Below are 18,369 nucleotides of genomic sequence, written 5' to 3' on the forward strand. Positions count from 1 at the left end.
ATGCATTTTGCATTCAGTTCAGCATTCCCCACTTATCACTTTAAGGTTCACAGTTCCGAAATGGTCCTTTGAAACCAGCAATTGACTAACTGGAATACCAATATTTAATTCCCTTCTTAAGGAGAAGTTCCCGGCCCCACCAATTCTCAGCTCACCAACTGCCACTGGTTAAAACGTACAGTATCATTAAATCACTAGCACCAGCTGGAGATCCCCAGCTTACCTGCACTCCAGTGCAAGTCTAAGCGGTCTATACTGGGAGCATGTTAAACTGATTTTTGGTCTCAACCTGTTTTCAGTCATTTTCCTTGAATATCAATAGAGTGATAAATGATAATTTATAAGTGATAATAAAATTTGATAAGTGATAATAAAATTATTTTTATTTACAATGAAAAATTGTGCACATTTTATGAACACTATTTGTGGATGCATGTAGACCTCTTCCTTCACACCCACACTCAGAGAATATTAATGGTAAAGATGTGCAAAGCACAGATTTGTTTGTTAAGTGATTAAAACGGATTTTTCTAAATTGAATTTATCATTCTGTGTGTTCGGATCGTTGGCATGCTTGTTAACCAAGGAAAAACGATGAAAACAGGTTTCAGCACATGCACCCATTATTCGCTTGCTCACCACTAGCCAGTGACTTTTCCAGATCGCACAAGGCAATAGGAGAGTTAGTGCTAGTCAGAGGAAAGGCTTACCTCTTACTGGTGACTGGAATCCTCTGGGCACCTGGTAAATGCAGAAGTATTTAAGGAACTCTGTTCCACCAAAACCCAGCCCCTAGTGGGACAAAGCGGTGTCACACAGCAATGGAATCCTGGTCATACCGGACCATGTATGTTTAAATTCTGTTATTAGTACCTTTCTTCCAACAAAGACTTTAGTTGTGCATGTTTACTGCAAAGCTGGTTAAGTATGACATGGATTTTATGTAACTCTGAGTAGCTACTGGAAAAATTAATTGAAACAATCACAAACAAAAAATGTTTCCTTCATTGGAGATCCCACTGTTTCCCATTCTATCAAGGAGAGGAGGCACCAGGGATAATTTCTCTTAATGCTGGATAAGCATGATTCACACAATGGAGGCCATAGATTTCATCTGCTTCAGCTGAAGTGTTTCAGTAGGACGCCCAAGAAATGAACTTCACATTGAATCTGTGCAGTTGCTCGCAGACAAGAAATCAGCATCTTCTGACCTTTAGATTTGAAGGTCACCTCAGCACTGGCTGGACATAATTTACATCAAATCTGAAGGCTTGAGCAAAAAGTGACAGATAAAATACTCCCTCCATAGGGGAGGGTGTTGCCTGGGGGGAGGGGGGCTAATTAGCATGTCATTGTATCCCAGGTCAGAAATGACATGTCTGTCAGAAATGGTGTTTTCAGGGAATTCTGGGATTGAATTTCTCTCCATTTCTCCTCCCTCTCACTGGACGTGCTCACTCCAGCTGCCTGGCTTTGGGTACATTTCATGGAGAAAACTCTAGACCCTGCAGACGTCTGACGTCAAATGCAGGGCTGAGGCCTCTTGCCCTTCGTTGGCTGAGACCCAGTGAGGCCGGCGTGGGATGATGGGATTGATGTCTGCGGCTGGCGGGCCGGTGGATGCCGACTGGTATGCGGTGATGTATTTAATGGGCAGAGCGGCTGGACTGTGTCACGTTTGCCCACGCAGGTTGTCTGGGCAAGATGCGCTCATGTGCGGATCCTTTCTTATGGGAGAGGTCTAACTCAGTGCCCGCAGAGTCCCCTCCCACACCGGCTTCCCACATCTCTGTCTTCGCTGGCTTCAGGCTCCGCTACTTGAGTCAACACTCTAAGCCGGAACGTTCTATGCTGTGTGCATGTTTGCGTGTTCATGTGCCTGCAGCTACGTGCATGACTATTTTCATGTCTGTGTGCATATTGTGCGTATGCATCCATGTATATGCATCTGTGTAAGTGCGTGGGCGGAAATTGATGGACATTGAAGGTTCTCCAGCTGCAACCCCCTCCACTGCCTGTACCCACATCTTTCTGAATGGCAATAAGCTGGAGACAGACTGTGGAGGCACAGCGATCCTGCTGTGTTCTTTGATGAGATGTTTGTGCAAAAGCCCACCCCACAATGCCTTCCAGGATCCAGTCAAGGAGCACGAGCGCCTCCTCCACACAGCCTTTGTGATTGAAATGCGTTGCGTCTGCGTGCTGCTCATAAGAAATTCAAACTACCTTGGCATTCTGTGGGTCCTTCACAAACAATCTGTCAGTGCTCAGGGGAGGAATGTTTAGTATTCACTCTAAAAAGCCTGCGTTCCCATGCAGGCAGTGTAGACTATGTATCGCTTGCTTAAGCCATACGGGATAATGGAGGTCACAACTTTTTTCCTCGCTTCTGAAAGACAAATAAGGATTTCAGAATAGCAAGGCTGAGTGATTGCTCTTGAATTCCAACAGCGTAAGTAAGAGAAGAAACACCCCCACCCCCTTTTAAGTTTGCCAGAAATGGAAACTTTAGGTACCCAATGAATAAAGCTTGAGTGTTCGTAGTACTTCAGAGCTCTTCTCACATCATTATCTTTATTATCTTTGTGTTAGTATCTTTGTAAGTCTGGGCCACTTTGGATGAAGAGCAGGCCATGGGCCTGGTATAGCTGCAACAGCCTCACTCATAGTCAAGTGCCTCTGAAAACATTTAACATCTTTAAGCATCATTATCATAAGGCTGTTTATTAGCTAGCTGCTGTTTGTTGAATGCTGCTGGTTATGGTCCAGCCTGACCCGATGACATTGGGGGGGGACCCTCCTCCATCTCCTCTCCTGTCTGCTTTGGACACAAGGCCACAGATGGAGGAACAGCCACGCTGACAGGCGTGCTCGTGGATTATTGATGCCCTCTCGCTAATTTTAGCGCCCTCCATCTGCTGCTGCTCAACTCCCGCTCCAAATAGAAATGGGTGGCGCCAAAAACGAGGCAAGACCCCCCCCCCCCCCACCTCCACAGCCAGTCATGCTCCCCTCGTTGTATGATCTTCAGTGCCTCTCCTTCACCAGCTCTCCCGCGAGAAGAGAGGCGTGGTAATGAAGTCCGTGTCCTGGGGAGAGGACCTGGGTGAAGATCAAACGCAGCTGCCCGGAGGTGCCATCTTTCCCGCTGCGTCCAGTGGCGCAGTGCCGCGTGCCCACGCCGAAAGGGCGGTCGACTTTCCCTGGCGCCGCGGCCCGCTCCTCATCGACGCCAGGTCGCCTCTTTCCAGAGCTGGACACGCTGCTGGCGCGTGATAGAAATGCCTTGCGGAGGTCTTTCATTCTGCGGGGCAGATAGAATATGTCTCTGCCATCCCTCTGTTGGCATCTCAGCCTCCCGTGAAATTCCGTGCCATCTGCTATTATTTGTGAGCACTGGTCCAATTAACTCTTGGGGCCTGCCCCCCTGTTCACTCACACGCTATCTCTGACTCCAGTGGCATCCTGTGGCATCCAGACCACTGAAAGGCTCGAGATCTCCAACAACATCAGTTATAGTAGTACTCTTCCCACGCATGGAAGCACAAAATGGAGTTGGTGAGAGTGATTCTGGTTGGCAGCTGCTAGGTCTGTAATCTCTGTTCATAAGAACTTTCCTGGATGGCCGCATAGTTCTAACAGTGTCTCTCACTGCCTGTGTTTGTACTCGTAACTGTGCATCAGAAACATGCAGCACATCCTTGCCTTGTGCATCCCAGTGCAGTTTAATCTCCTCCTGTTTACAAAAGCTTCAGCTGGACTTCTGCGGAGCTTCTGTGGTGCTGTTGTGATGCTGGTATAGTACAGCGACATACTGAAGTCAGGCAGTCTACCTTGAAGCCGCGGTTAAAGCCTACACGGCATCATTTTTTATGCTGTGATTCATTACCATTCTCTGGGACAAAAACAACATAGTAAGGCCATGTAGTCCTCGACTAACAGTGTACAAAATGAAAAGGCAGAAGCGAAATATCTTCAGAAGATGGTCAGCATTTATTGCAGCAATTTGGACTGGAACTCCCCCAGTGGCTACGCAGTAGGGCTCAGGAGGTCAGCTGACTGCACACAGCGTGAGCCAGGCTGCTTGACACTGCTGTATGAGGGAGAAGCAACACTGCTCAACACCTGTCTCATCTGAATGGAGTCTTTCCAATAGAGGGTCTTTGTGCAAATATAATAGAAAGTCTAAGATGGTCCATAAAACAATGACCTCAAAGCCATCAAGTTACTAGTATTGAGAATCTCATAGATATTGAATGGAAATGTTTCATTGTGGAGATCTGATTTGTTAGAGCATTTGATCCAAACACATTGCTCTTTGGATTTAACATTCAGATGCAAATTTGTGTTTGAATTCTGATTTTTGTAACGTACAAAACAACACGGTTGTTGTCCGTGGAAGCTTCCCCACAACCCAGAGAACCTGTCCTCCAGTGTCCCTCACTAGTCAATGGTTCTTTATCTTTCAGCCTAGACATTATTACAGCTGAGCTGCCCTTCCATACGTCACTGCCTCACCTGCAGCTGAACCCCATCTCCCAACGCAGCTTACCAGTACAATCCTACGCATGAACCAAGCCTAGACACTCAGGAGTAAACCATAACCCCTGCTGAGAATAACAGTTGTGAATACAGCACTTAACAGTATAAATTATGTTTTGTGAAAATACTGGTGCGCACTAGACTGCAAGACCTTTGATCCAAAATTCTATACTCAATATCTTTGGATCAACAGTGCAGTAAAAGCCTGCGGTATCCTTTTCAAGCTTTTCTCTTGCATTCTGAAGGGGGAGATCAAAAGGACAGGTTGTCAGAAAGGATCTTTCTGGATGTACCCAGGGCACTGGGACAATCACAAACACTAAAGGCCAGACTAGAGTAAGAAAAACAAAACCCTGGGAGCTCACTGTGGCACTTGTGATGAATGGATTGAACAAAGCATTTCTCTGTGGCCCACCAAAATGAATACGGCCATGTTCAGAGGTGCACGGTTCGGAGCGACAACATCACCTGGGATACTGAGGTAGTCAGTCTGAGGATTAGTATTGCAATCTGTGCTGGATTTCTATAAAAAAGGAGCTACTTATACAACCAGACACAAATGGCTGCTAAAGACTTAGTGGAAGCCCACTGCTAATGTTGATTTCCCAAAGGTCTAACAAAGAGGACATTAAAATTTCCACAGCTTAACTCTCTGGACACATAGGGTGTTTCAAATGTAGGGTATGAGTATTCTTAAGAAAACGTTTTATAATTGAGGGGCAATGCATTTTAACAGTTTTTTGTGTGCAAATCTACTGAAACCAATATATGAACGTAATAAAACTGATAACTGGTAATTTCAGCAATTTGGCTTGCGTAAAAAACATCACGCGGTGAAAGAAATAACCGCGGAAATTTCATTCAGCGCTCATTCAGTGCGTGACAGAATACCATTGCATTCCATTGTCACTTTCGGCTACATGAGACATCCAGCAGGTAGATCCTTGTGGCATTTGTTTTCTTTTATAACAAATTTTCTAAGATAAGCCGATAAAAGTACCACCACCTGCTGTCCTTGATGTTTGCATGTCATATTATACAAACGAAGGACTCTCAAAAATAAAACAAATACATTGTGTGTGTGTGTGTGTGCGTACTTCTGTGTTTGTTCGTCAGTGTGCCTGCGTGGATGCGCATGTGGGTAGGGGCAGTGGGGCGGAGTGAATAAAATATCGCCCTTGAGACCGCGTTGGAAAACGCAGATGCTAGATGCAGTGAGCCAATACTACCGTCTCAACCCACCCCTTATTAAACTGTAATAAGAACGTAGATAGACCCCGGAGTGACTAAGAGAGAAATAAAGAGTGACCATCAGCCGTGTGGGTCGAACAGTTGAGCGGTATTTTACTCATAAAACACTGACACATCTACTCTTTTGGGGCGCATGTAAGTGCCGAAATCGAGTTTGAGAGTCAGAGAGAACGTCTGCCCCTTGTCTAGTTCATATTACCTGCTTACCCCGAGGCTGACATGGTTGTCCAGCACTGGGACCTGAATTTCAGCACCTGTGACAGCTCCGTCCTAAATCTCAGTGCGAATGTCAGCTCGCGGGACCTCCTGGTGCCCCAGGACACGTCCAGTCTGAGCAGGACTGGTCACACAGTGGTGGCAGTATTCCTCGGATTTATCCTGGTTTTTGGATTCTTAAGCAATTTCCTTGTTCTTCTAGTTTTTGCACGGTTTCAGGCACTCAGGACTCCCATAAATCTCATCCTGGTGAACATCTGTGTGAGCGACATGCTTGTGTGCATCTTTGGAACTCCCTTCAGCTTCGCCGCGAGCCTCTACGGGAGATGGCTTTTAGGGCACCACGGCTGTAAGTGGTATGGCTTCGCCAATGCACTTTTCGGTGAGATTATTTGATTTAACTTGTTCGTAATTTTGTAAATGCTGTTATTACGAGTCATACAAGGCTACTGTTAACGCTGCAGACTTTTCGCCTGGTTCAGATATCAGCCAGATATCGTTCGGCATTTAAGTTGTAGTCTATTCACTTTAAAAGTATTATTTTTTACTACTTCGAAAGAAGGGTATTGTCATAAACGAATAACTTAGGTAATTATCTAGGCTTTAGTTAACACTTTCTCATCAGTTCAGTTCAATCTAATCGACGCACTGTAGATGCACTACAGATCAACAGGTAGTGCACTCACATGGGCTAAGGATTATTTAGGCAAGTTCAGGGTCCTTTCAAGGAACTCGATGGAATTTGGAGCTGATCTTCTCTGTGCATGTGAAGCGGACCACTTAACAAATTCACTGTGCCTATTTTATACATGTTTGGTATTTATATTGTATGCTTTGTCACCCGGAAATAAAGAGGGCTGCAACAACTTTTTGTGCACTGCTGCTACACTGCAGTCATTTCATGATTGTACACGCGCAATTAAGTCCTCTACCTCGTGCCAAAAACGTAGCAATTCAACAACCTTCTTGGGAAATATTTCTAAAAAATAGTTTTTGAGCAGGCGTTTTGAGCAGGTCTTCAGGCTTTGAATAGTTACAACGATTTTCTCAGTCAATTTTAGCGGGAATTATTTGTTAGGTGACCAAAAAAATAACCCCATTATGTTCCCGTCTGTATAAATGTAACAGCTGTTACAATTGTGCCGCCTCTGAGTTGCTGTAAGAAACAACGCGCTTTTTGCTCTTACGTCTTAACAGACTCACATCTAAAGAGAAAACCAGAGGGTTGGTACCCAAGTCATGGAGAGGGCTTCAGATTTGGAGATTAGGGACACTAGTTGGTGTTGAAATCCATCTACATGTAGTGTCCTTTTGGGGGAAACATTAGGCATCGTAACGGTGTTTAATATTTGTTATTGTTCATATTTGTACTCACCAACTTGAGTTATCCTATTGAGAGCTTGAACTGCCTAGTGCCTGTGTTGTGGGTAGTTCATTTGGTAGCCAGAACTTGGACCAGTAGCAAGCTTACTTTTGAAAAATGTCTTATAAACAAAAGTTATAGACACTTTAATTGTGCTCAGTTTTGCAGGTTTCGTCATTTGCTGCCTGCGTGCGTGGTGTGATTTCCGTATATCGCTCTCTCTATTACATTCGATACGATAGGGTTTCATGCAGCTGAAAGGTTAGTTTATTGCAGTGTTTGGTGTGCAATGAAGACTGGTAGTGAGGTTCTGTGGCCAAACTCCATAATAAGGGAATAAATAAACATACAACAATTTCATGTATTATACACTTTGCTGTGAGTTTTGATGTTTCTTATATTTATCTCAGTCCCAGCTGACATTCTGGCTTGCTACTCTGAATAAACCACACATTGCTGTAGCAATATTATTTCTCCAAAGCACAGGGGAATTTATTGCAGGCATATAGGAGTTTATTATTGAAATTTCAGAAATTCAGTGAATTAATTGGGAAATACTTTCATTTGCTCCTACGGGAACACATTTTTTCTTGCATTGTGGGCTCACTCTCCTCTCTCTCACACACAAACACAGACAAACAGACAGAAACACACACCAGAACCACACACACACACACACACAAACAGTGTGTAAGTTGATATGTATGCAAAATAGAATATAATAAATTCTGTCAATAATGCTGTCATATGTATGCCTTCCATACAAAAATAAAATTATTTTAAACACTTTTATGCACCTCATTTTTTACGTTTTCTTCATTATGGAATATTTGTAGATCCATCATATTGCTGTAATATCCTCCAACAATTAGGGTGTGCAGGCTAACTGGATTGCCTTACAGAGTGCAGACTAATTCAGCTATCCTACAGAGTGTAGACTAATCAGGCTCTCCTACAGATGAGTGTAAACTAATCGAGCTGCCCTACAGAGTGTAGAATAATCAGGCTGCCTTACGGAGTGCAGACTAATCAGGCTTCCCAACAGAGTGCAGACTAATAGGGCTGTACTACAACTGATTGTAAACTAATCAAGCTTCCCTACAGAGTGTAGACTAATCAAGCTTCCCTACAGAGTGTAGACTAATCAAGCTTCCCTACAGAGTGTAGACTAATCAGGCTGCACAACAGAGTGTAAACTAATCGAGCTTCCCTACAGAGTGTACTCTAATCAGGCTGCACAACAGAGTGTAAACTAATCGAGCTTCCCTACAGAGTGTACTCTAATCAGGCTGCACAACAGAGTGTAAACTAATCGAGCTTCCCTACAGAGTGTACTCTAATCAGGCTGCACAACAGAGTGTAAACTAATTGAGCTTCCCTACAGAGTGTACTCTGAGTGAGCAAAATCTGGAATCGAGATGTCTAGAGGGGTGGAAATCTAGAGATTTTTGACATAAACAGACTAGGTTATCTACAATAAAGCTCAGGTTTATAACCTGGGTACGTCCTAGTCAGCTATAAAACTTTCACTTTTCAGGTTTTGGCCTGAAATCCTAGTCGATGTTTCATCAACTTTTCACCACAGAAATGTTCTTAATGGGTTGCTTAATAATTTTTTTTTTTTTTGAAGAATGGGAATTGATTGCAGGTCTTGCAGAAAACTCTGCAGCTTTTGGCTTTGGCCAGGACAGGCATATTAAAAGTGCTGACATGTTTCTCCTGAAGTGAGCACGGTATATAATTTATGATACAGGAGGAAGTGCACAGCTTTCAGTTTTTTGGTGGAGTACCACTTTATTGGTTTGTGTTTCCTTTCCCTGAAGTATTCTTTATAGAATCTATGCATCCACCCTACACAAAGCATTTGGCCAGTCAAAGACTCTGCACTTTATAAACTGCAGATTACAAAGACGGAGACAATTTTGGCTGAGCTTGCTTAGATCACTCTTTGGAGGGGCCGTGCACAGGGGTGTACCTGTACCTAGTTAGGCTAATACGATCACGTTAGTTTTTATTTGGCAGGATTGTTTTTGTCTGATTCTGATTAGGTAAATGTGATTTCAGTGCTAGTTTGTACTTGGCAGTATTGTTTGTTTGTGAACAGGTTACTCTACAGGGTTGGAGTCCTGATCTATGTGGTCACTTCTGGCACTACGATCTTTACTTCACTCTAGTATGTTTCTTTTGCACCTCTGCACCTTGAACTAATGCACTTGTTGTACGTCGCGCTGGACAAGAGTGTCTGCTAAATGCCTGTAATGTAATGTAATGTAATGGGTGGGGGATTGGGGTGTAATGGTAACTGCCGTCCATCCAGCATTGTCACAGACCCCCAAAACTCTCTGAAAGGGACCGAAGAGGACAGGGGTGCCAGGGTGGGTTGGAAGAAGAGATTCTTTCTTCTTCCATGAAATACACTGGATGTGCACAGTCATAAATACATACATTTTTAATTTCTGCATAGACTCCCACACTTCATTGTTTTTCGGAAATAAGTAAATCAGACATTTTAGATGAATAATTTTTTGCCTTGCTAGTTCTCAGAAAAATAGTTGCATTTCTTTTTAATCATGCCAGGAAAGAACTGTGAGAAATAATCTCCCACAAGAAAGATACAGCAAACATCAATAGTTCATTTTCTTTTGAGAAAATAAAAACATGATAAAGTACAATAGGGAGGCAATATTAATATTTTAATCAAGGTTCCTAACTCTAACTATGTTTAGGCATGGGGACTTGAAAACAACTGAAAAGCTGGGATTTAATGGATCTTTTGTGCTGCTTTGGGGCTTTGTAGCAACTTATGATGTAAAACCCACAGGACAATATCATGCTTATCACAACATAATAACTTTTCAGCAGTTATGTAATAAACCTGAAATTAAAAAACCTGAATAAAACTTTAAAACTCCATTTAATTAATGAATATTATTCTTTTCTGAGGAAAATTGCTTTTGCGCTCTGGTTGCACTGCATGGTTTATGTCATTCATAAATAGATGGCATGAGATAATATCAGACATTGTGGGGAGGCGTAAATGGAAAGCAATTTTTAATATTGTGTAGGAGTGAAAGGCTTTTTAGCGACTCACATTTTCCATTCTGAGTTGTTATTCTTGTTTGCTCGTCATGACAATTTGTTTTTCTTTTGCATTTATTTAAACACTTGAGGTGCACACAAGGATTGTTTTTTTCCACCATGAGGGTGATTTTACAAAGAGCTGCGAAACACGAATGCATATAGTATGAGGATAGCAGCTTAATTATTTTCAAATATGGCTATTTAAAAGCATCAAATACAAGATGTGTTATACAATGAGTTGAACTGGAAAGGCTAATGAAGTCCACCTGAGGAAGTCATCTGAGGCTTTTGTGCTTCAGATCAGAGGAAGCTGCCTGAGAAGTGAGATCTAGGTTAATGGGATAATGTGAACCACACTGAAAAGGCTAGTTTGAACAAAATATCAGGTAGTGTAATTAACAGATGCATATAGAAAGTCGCCTCCAGTTTGAAAGTACGTACATTTAATTTTTTAAGCTTAAAAACTACTACCTAAAGGGCATCATAGGTATGATGCCTTCTCGGTGATATCAGCTTTCGAATAAAAGATTTGAAATCTTGTGCCACTTCCTGTTCTTGCGTGCCGTGTCTTCCCCAGGCATCGTGTCCCTGGTCTCCCTGGCCACCCTGTCGTACGAGCGCTACACCGCGGTGCTCTGCCCCACCAAGGCGGACGCGTCCGACTTCAGGAAGGCCCGGCTGTCCGTGGGGGGCTCCTGGCTGTACTCCCTGGTGTGGACCGTGCCGCCCCTCCTGGGCTGGAGCAGCTACGGGCCCGAGGGCCCGGGCACCACCTGCTCGGTGCAGTGGCACCACCCATCGGCCAGCAGCACCTCCTACGTGGTCAGCCTGTTCGTCTTCTGCCTGTTCCTCCCCCTGCTGCTCATGGTCGTCTGCTACAGCAGGATCCTGCTGGTAATCCGAGGGGTGAGTGATTACCCAGGGGGCAAAGGTCTCCGCGCAGTCAGGAGCGCACACCGATGTCACTTGACCAACAAAGCGCCGTGCTATGTGATATTGGCGCTTCTGTGTTGTGACCCAGTTGAGCAGCTCTTCATAAGAACACTACACCAAAACCCCTGTAAGCCTGTCGAAAGAGTTCTGCAGTAAAACTACTGTTGATGTAGGTCTGTAAAAAGAAAGCTATAGTAAAACTCCACTGCTGAGCTGTGAAGGATTTTCCCATCCCCCCCTGTGGAGGCCTTCGACCCAGCAGAGAGTGGTCTCTTATGCAACCATGTCACAAGCAGCCCAGACAGCAGTAATCACTCGGACAGAGGCCGTGTGCGCATCTTCACACATGAATTCCGTTTCCAAAGTCCTGTCTAATGGCAGTGATTAGAAACTTCTCACACAAGGATTCATGTATATAACATGATGCCCTGTCTGCAAATAATACACACCTATGCGCACGCATGCATGCATTGGAAGCATACACAACGTATGTATTATGTACAAGCACGAAGAGGAAAATAAAAATGTAGGCATGCGTGCACAAACACAAACCCTCATATACACACATGGACACACCCGATTATATGCACACATATACAGATAAATGTATGTATAGTACACAGGCAGACAAACAAACGAATGCGCATGCACACATGCAAGGCTATCCTCCATCATTACCTTTTCTACATGCATAAGGAAAAGGAGCATGAATGACAGCTCTTGTGTGCCTCACACTGACTGGGTTCAGGCAATAAATCATGTTCAAACGGCTCAGAAACCACTGCCGGCGAGCTGCCATCGTCAAACAGGTGGGATCCCGCTTACTTGCATTATCTATGCAGGTGGAGGGGGAGGCTAGCCGGGACATAGCACTACTCCAAATGCAGGGAGATCTCATCTCAAGCATGCAGACAAGCATTTGTGCCTTCATCACGCAGTGGGCGTAAAGCATTTCAACTGTAATTTGGCACACCTTATTCTGCTAATTAGCAGCTCAACGAGATCTCTAGCTGTTGAATGAGGCGTGCTTTGTTAGGGCTGGAGAGAACACATACTGGACGGTAGATCTGAAGGAACGGGGCTGGGAACCACTGTCGTAAGTGCTGTCTACCGCTGTCCATCAAGCCTTCACATCAGTTATGGTGCATGAAATGGAAATGGTGGTCAGTATAAACAAGCAAAAAAAAAAAAAACTGTTCAACATTCGATTAAATTTTTTCTTTGATTAAATATCGTCTGATACAATTCTGCACAATAAGGATACTGGAGCTGTTTGCTCATTCATATTAATCTCTTCAGTGCCCCCTCCCTCTCTCCATTTCAGAAATGTCAGTTAACAGATCAAGCAGAGTTACCCTGTGGTCAGGGGAGAACTGCCACAATATGAAGCCAATTAAGTTTGTGTCCCTGGTTTTCATTTTCTATTTAAAGATGAAAAACTGAGTATTTTTAAATTATGCCAACGAACATAAAAGAGGGAAAAGGCATGACGTGTCTCTCTGGGCCTTTTATTGATCTGCCTCCAGAACAAAAACAGGAAGCAATGCAGGCGCGTCTGCCAGTGTAATGTTCAGGGGGTCAGTAACCCTCTCACCGTCGTGAGTCATACCCTCTGCCTATAGGTTTCATAAGCTGCATGCCAAGTGAAGGAATATGTTACTCGGTTATTTTTAGAATCTATGCCTTGTTTGTTACTATTGGTGACAGCCCATTACGTAACCCTGTGTATTTCCTGGGGGTTATTGGTCCACATGAGAGACTGTCGGATGTATTTTATGTGAGAAGCTTTGTAGATTTACCTGTGGTGCTTGCCTGAATGAGTTTTTTTTTTTAATTTAAGCCAAAACCTTCAGTTTGAATATAAGTGTACACAATGAAGCACGTAATTATGATACCCATAAGTGGTATTCCTGCACATTATGAGGAAAGCCCTTTATGAAAGTAAACAAAGCACTTTATGGAATGAACACAATCCCTGATGGAGTTTGAGAACTGCCTATCTCCTGATAGCCTACAGCATTGTACACAATGTACATTCGACACACTTTTTGCACAGCATTTAGACTGTACTCATTCATATGACAGAGTTTCAAGTTTGTATTACACTAACTGCTGCTTTGCTGGCAACACTGCATGTCTATGGTAAAGAAAAATATCCATCCACATTCGCTGTCTTCCAGTCTATGACTTTAACACAAGTAAAGTATCATTCATGAGAAATAAAAGTCGGGTAGAGGAACATGCTGTGGACAGAACGGTGGACACATTGTGATTGGACTCTGCCAAGCGCTCAGGGACATGGAACAGAGACAGCTGACAGACGAGTGACCAGAGAGTGTGAAATAAGCAGCGCAGAGCTGCGCAGTGACAGTACAGTGTTCAGCTACAGTGACAGTACAGTGTTCGGCTACAGTAACAGTACAGTGTTCAGCTACAGTGACAGTACAGTGTTCGACTACAGTAACAGTACAGTGTTCGGCTACAGTGACAATACAGTGTTCAGCTACAGTGACAATACAGTGTTCAGCTACAATAACAATACAGTGTTCAGCTACAGTGACAATACAGTGTTCAGCTACAATAACAATACAGTGTTCAACTACAGTAACATTACACAGTGTTCAGCTACAGTGACAGTACAGTGTTAAGCTACAGTGACAATACAGTGTTCAGCTACAATAACAATATAGTGTTCAGCTACAGTGACAATACAGTGTTCAGCTACAATAACAATACAGTGTTCAGCTACAGTGACAATACAGTGTTCAGCTACAGTAACAGTATAGTGTTCAGCTACTGTGACAATACAGTGTTCAGCTACTTTAGCTGAAGTGTGTGTATTCTGATGCAATTGCCCCTGAGTGTATACTTTCAACATAACAGGCCAAATAGCACAGGTAGCACAAATGGGTAATTTTACTACAGCAATAAGACATACATTTAGGCCTCAGTTCTGGTCCTGGGGAGCCACAGAGTGCCTTAGTTTTGTTGTTACTCAGCAATTAATTGATTAATTAAAAGAGTTTGTTATTGCCTCATCTAGCTTGTGTCTGTACTGAATTTAATGTGATGTCAGAACCCCGTGTCTCTCCACGGCTGGGTTTGAAAATCACTGCTTTCTGCCATTCTGTGGCAGCTTTGTTTTACAGCATCTGGCCTAAAGGGTTTTGTAAAGCTTATGGGATGTCTACTTAGAATGGTCATGTGTGCCATTAAGATGTGCTGTCGGGGAAAAACTGCAGCCGCGTCTGGGAAAGTGCTGGCTGACAAAGCGTGTACAAAGAGTGTACATTGTTTGGTTCCAGACGGGACAGCATTTTCTTAAATATAACTGCCTGTTGCTGTTGCTCTGAGGTGTGACATAACATACGCGCTGTCCCACAGTCATTCATCAATTTCTGTGGTTTCAAAAGCGCCGTTTCTCTTCCAAAGCATTGCTGCCTGTGGGTGATCTTGTGCTTGTTTCAGTCGATTAATTGCTGCTTCAATCGCTGTGATATTGAGCCCCTTTCTCACACTCCGGATAACGGTGTGAACATTGATGAAGTGCAAGTTTTTCTCCCCAGCATTTACGTAGTTAAGTAGTCACAGCAAGCACTGACTCGCAATAAATCTGAAACTGCTCTAATACGCTCAAAATGCTGCCACATCTTCTGCTGCCCATAATAATAATTTAGTGTTTCAGTAAAGCATCAATGGTTCTTTAATGAGACATGACTGTATAGACTTACTAAAAACTATTTAAACCAGTTCTGAGTACGTTGTGGTGTGGGGATGGCTGGTTTAAGCAGCCACACCTGCCCTGGGTCAAGCTAATTAGACCTGGCCAGTTGGATAATTTGGTTAAGAATTAGATAATTGGCCAGGCTAATTGGACCCGGGAGCAGGAGTGGCTGCACCTGTGCGTAGTGAGGTAATCAGTGCGCACAGGTTAAATCTGCCATCCCCACTCACAGAGAGGAGCCTCTCTGTCATGACAGTGTTTTACATCTGCTCATTTGGCTGTAACATCTTGCCAAACCCTTGTAAATAAATCTGGACTGTTGGAACATCATCTCCCTGTGTCTCTGTGCTGGAGGGCCCCTAGGAAAGCCACTTCGGTGGCCTGTGGCAGGCTTGTTTGCCACAGACGTCCTCTCCCTCACTCCTCCCTCCCTCCTCGCAGGTGGCGAAGATCAACCAGACATCCGCGCAGAGGCGAGAGAACCACATCCTGTTGATGGTGGTGTTCATGGTGTCCTGCTACCTGCTGTGCTGGATGCCATATGGGGTTGTGTCGATGATGGCCAGCTTTGGCAGGAAGGGCCTGATCTCCCCCATCGCCAGCATCGTGCCCTCTGTCCTGGCCAAGAGCAGCACTGTCATCAACCCCATCATCTACATGCTATTCAATAACCAGGTGAGCAGGTTTACGAACCACTGTGACTAGCGCTGTACTAGAACCCTTTTTACAACCAGGTGGGCCAGCCAGAGGTATTTACTCAGCCATATTTACACAGAAATCAATTTTCACAAGTTATTTGGCAAACAGTGGCATGACTTATTTTGAGCTTTCAGAGCACTGTAAGAAGTGAATGGGATTAATCCTGTGACTGCAAAAAATAAAAATAAAAAAGTTGTAATTTTTTAAAATCCATACCATGAAGTTTTATTTCAGGATGGGGTGTTTCAAGTAAGAATAGTAAACAAGGAAGCATTTTTATTTGAGTTCTTCCATAAATAAAATGCAAATAAATGGTCTAGTTTTCACGCAAGTTTCTCTTTATTCAGACTGAGCCTTCATAGACCTCTTAGATAGAGAGCCAGACCTAAATCGCCTATTTATGAGGCACGTTCAGAGTGCAGCTGAGCTGATTTACTGGAGTGAGAGAAACATGAAATATTGAAATAACATGAGTGGTTAGCTTTATAGATTTAACTGTGTGCAACATGTATACATGGTCAAAATTAATGCTAATAACAACAATAGCATTTCTGCTCTTCTGCTCTAGCTGTGGTAGTAGCTCCACACAGTGTCAATGACTGCATTCTTTCCTTGTATTGATGCAGATGTCCACATTTCATTTTGAAGGTTTTACATTGTTATGGTCATCGCCCTTTCTATTGAGTCCTCATACCTATTCAAATATAGCGTTAATGTGGCTGTTTCCTTTCTGTTCCATGTTCCTATCATCTGGAACAAGACAATAGAACATATGAATGTGTTGTCAGATAGGGGCCAGACTGTCTGTGCTTGTTTTGGTTGATAAGGCTTTTGGATTAGACATGCAAAGTGGCATGCTCCCAGTGACTTGCTCCTTTGTGACTTCATCAGTTCTACAGGTGCTTCATGGCCTTCATCAAATGTGGGGCGGAGCCTGACCCCAGCCATATCCTCAACACCCATCCCAGCAGCCGGATGGAGGAGCACCTGGCCAACAGGGTCCCTCTCTCCCTGCTGCGGTCCGACACGCCCCCCGACAACCTCGGGACGCCCTACGGCACCCAGATTGGCGCCATGCACCGGGAGAATTGTGCCCTGGTCCTGGTGGCACACTACACCCCTGAGGGGTGGGGCAATTTGGTCCCGTGACAGAGGGCACCGGCTTGTGCCAGTACCATCCACTGCGGATTGAGAAATCCATAGCATGTCAAACTCAGAATGTCAGACTACATTGACTCAGATACAATGACCCAACGGCCGTCTGGGGATCAAGGGTCACCCACTGGCTCTTTGACCATCACCATCTTTCTGCTTTCTCGCTGTCTGTGGTTTTCCTACACTTGATTGTTTGTAGAGGGGCGGAGGTTCTTGCCGTCATATGCCAGTGACAAGTGCTGGAGGACAAGCAGGCAAATGCAAACAGTCGTAAAGTCTAATTAATGACTATTTCCACTCCTCAAGGGGAGCACGTCTTTGAGAGGAGGCTAATTGGTTTGGTGGCCTGGTTATCCTTACATAATGGTGACAACAATTACGTTTCCTTGGGACCCCTCTTGAAGCCCCAGCGAGGGGCAGCAGAACAATAGCATCCGGGAGGCTCTGCATGATGTAAATATTCTTCTAATTGAAGGGTAAATGAGTTTTTTTCATTATTTATTTTATTAGACAATCTTTAATTATCCATTCGATGCAACTGCTTTTCTTATTACCTTAATCTTGCGCTTATACACAGCTGTGCGCCATTAGGACTGCCATGCATGAAGGAGACTGACAGGACGATCAACAGGGGTGCCTCTGTTACAGTTCTGATTGTGGCCAACAGGCGGAGCCTCTGGTCCTATCATGTGCAGGAAGCAGAGCCAGTGGTTGCTATCATTTATACATTTCTTTCTTATACATTTCTACATTTCGTGAAGCTGTGAAACGCAGCTTACAGCTAAGACCGTACCGCCTGGGGCTTTGCAGAATGTCAGTATTTTACTGTGCATGGTGACCACATCGATTGTAATTTGAATGTGTGTAGTGTTTACATTGGTGGCCATTTGCTGAACACTCATGCTATGGCTTTTGGCCAGCAATCATTAATGACTCAGTGTCATATATGTCAAGCTTGAGGCATAGACTATAAATATAAATAAATGTGACTTATTGTGCCATTCCATTTTTTACTGGCTCTGATTACATACCACATGGAGATGACATAATTCTAGCTGCTTTGTTTTTTCTCTGAATTTATTGTAGAGACAACCAATTACAGCAACTGGAAATATATATTTATATGGACTCATGTGAGACTTACATTAGAATGAAGTACTATGTTCAGAATTAATAGATTATGGAGATATAATTGATATATTTTCACAGTACAGTCCCTGTATTATACAATCGCCATTATATTATATGACAGTATCTACACAGACACAGATCCGACAGGTACATTTTAACTTTAAATACTTTGTGTATTGAAAACATATTGACCTAAATTGTTATTTTGTAAAATTATTATTATTATAGAAGAATGTATACATCATTCATTTAAATCATCTTAAGGTAGTCGCAG

At 43.6% G+C, this 18,369-nt stretch overlaps 1 protein-coding gene across 1 annotated transcript; it reads left to right on the forward strand.

The window, feature by feature from the left end:
- Positions 1 to 5,840: 5,840 nt before the first annotated feature.
- On the forward strand, positions 5,841 to 18,098 carry LOC118235472 (pinopsin-like). The gene is made up of 4 exons (XM_035432875.1): positions 5,841 to 6,391; positions 11,031 to 11,359; positions 15,552 to 15,785; positions 16,701 to 18,098. Exons 1-4 carry the CDS (start codon positions 6,013 to 6,015, stop codon positions 16,956 to 16,958), a joined length of 1,200 nt encoding a protein of 399 aa, XP_035288766.1. The 5' UTR covers positions 5,841 to 6,012; the 3' UTR covers positions 16,959 to 18,098.
- The last annotated feature ends 271 nt before the right edge of the window (positions 18,099 to 18,369 follow it).

This window comes from Anguilla anguilla, chromosome 9 (genome assembly GCF_013347855.1).
Source record: "Anguilla anguilla isolate fAngAng1 chromosome 9, fAngAng1.pri, whole genome shotgun sequence".
In the NCBI taxonomy this organism is placed as follows: Eukaryota; Metazoa; Chordata; class Actinopteri; order Anguilliformes; family Anguillidae; genus Anguilla; species Anguilla anguilla.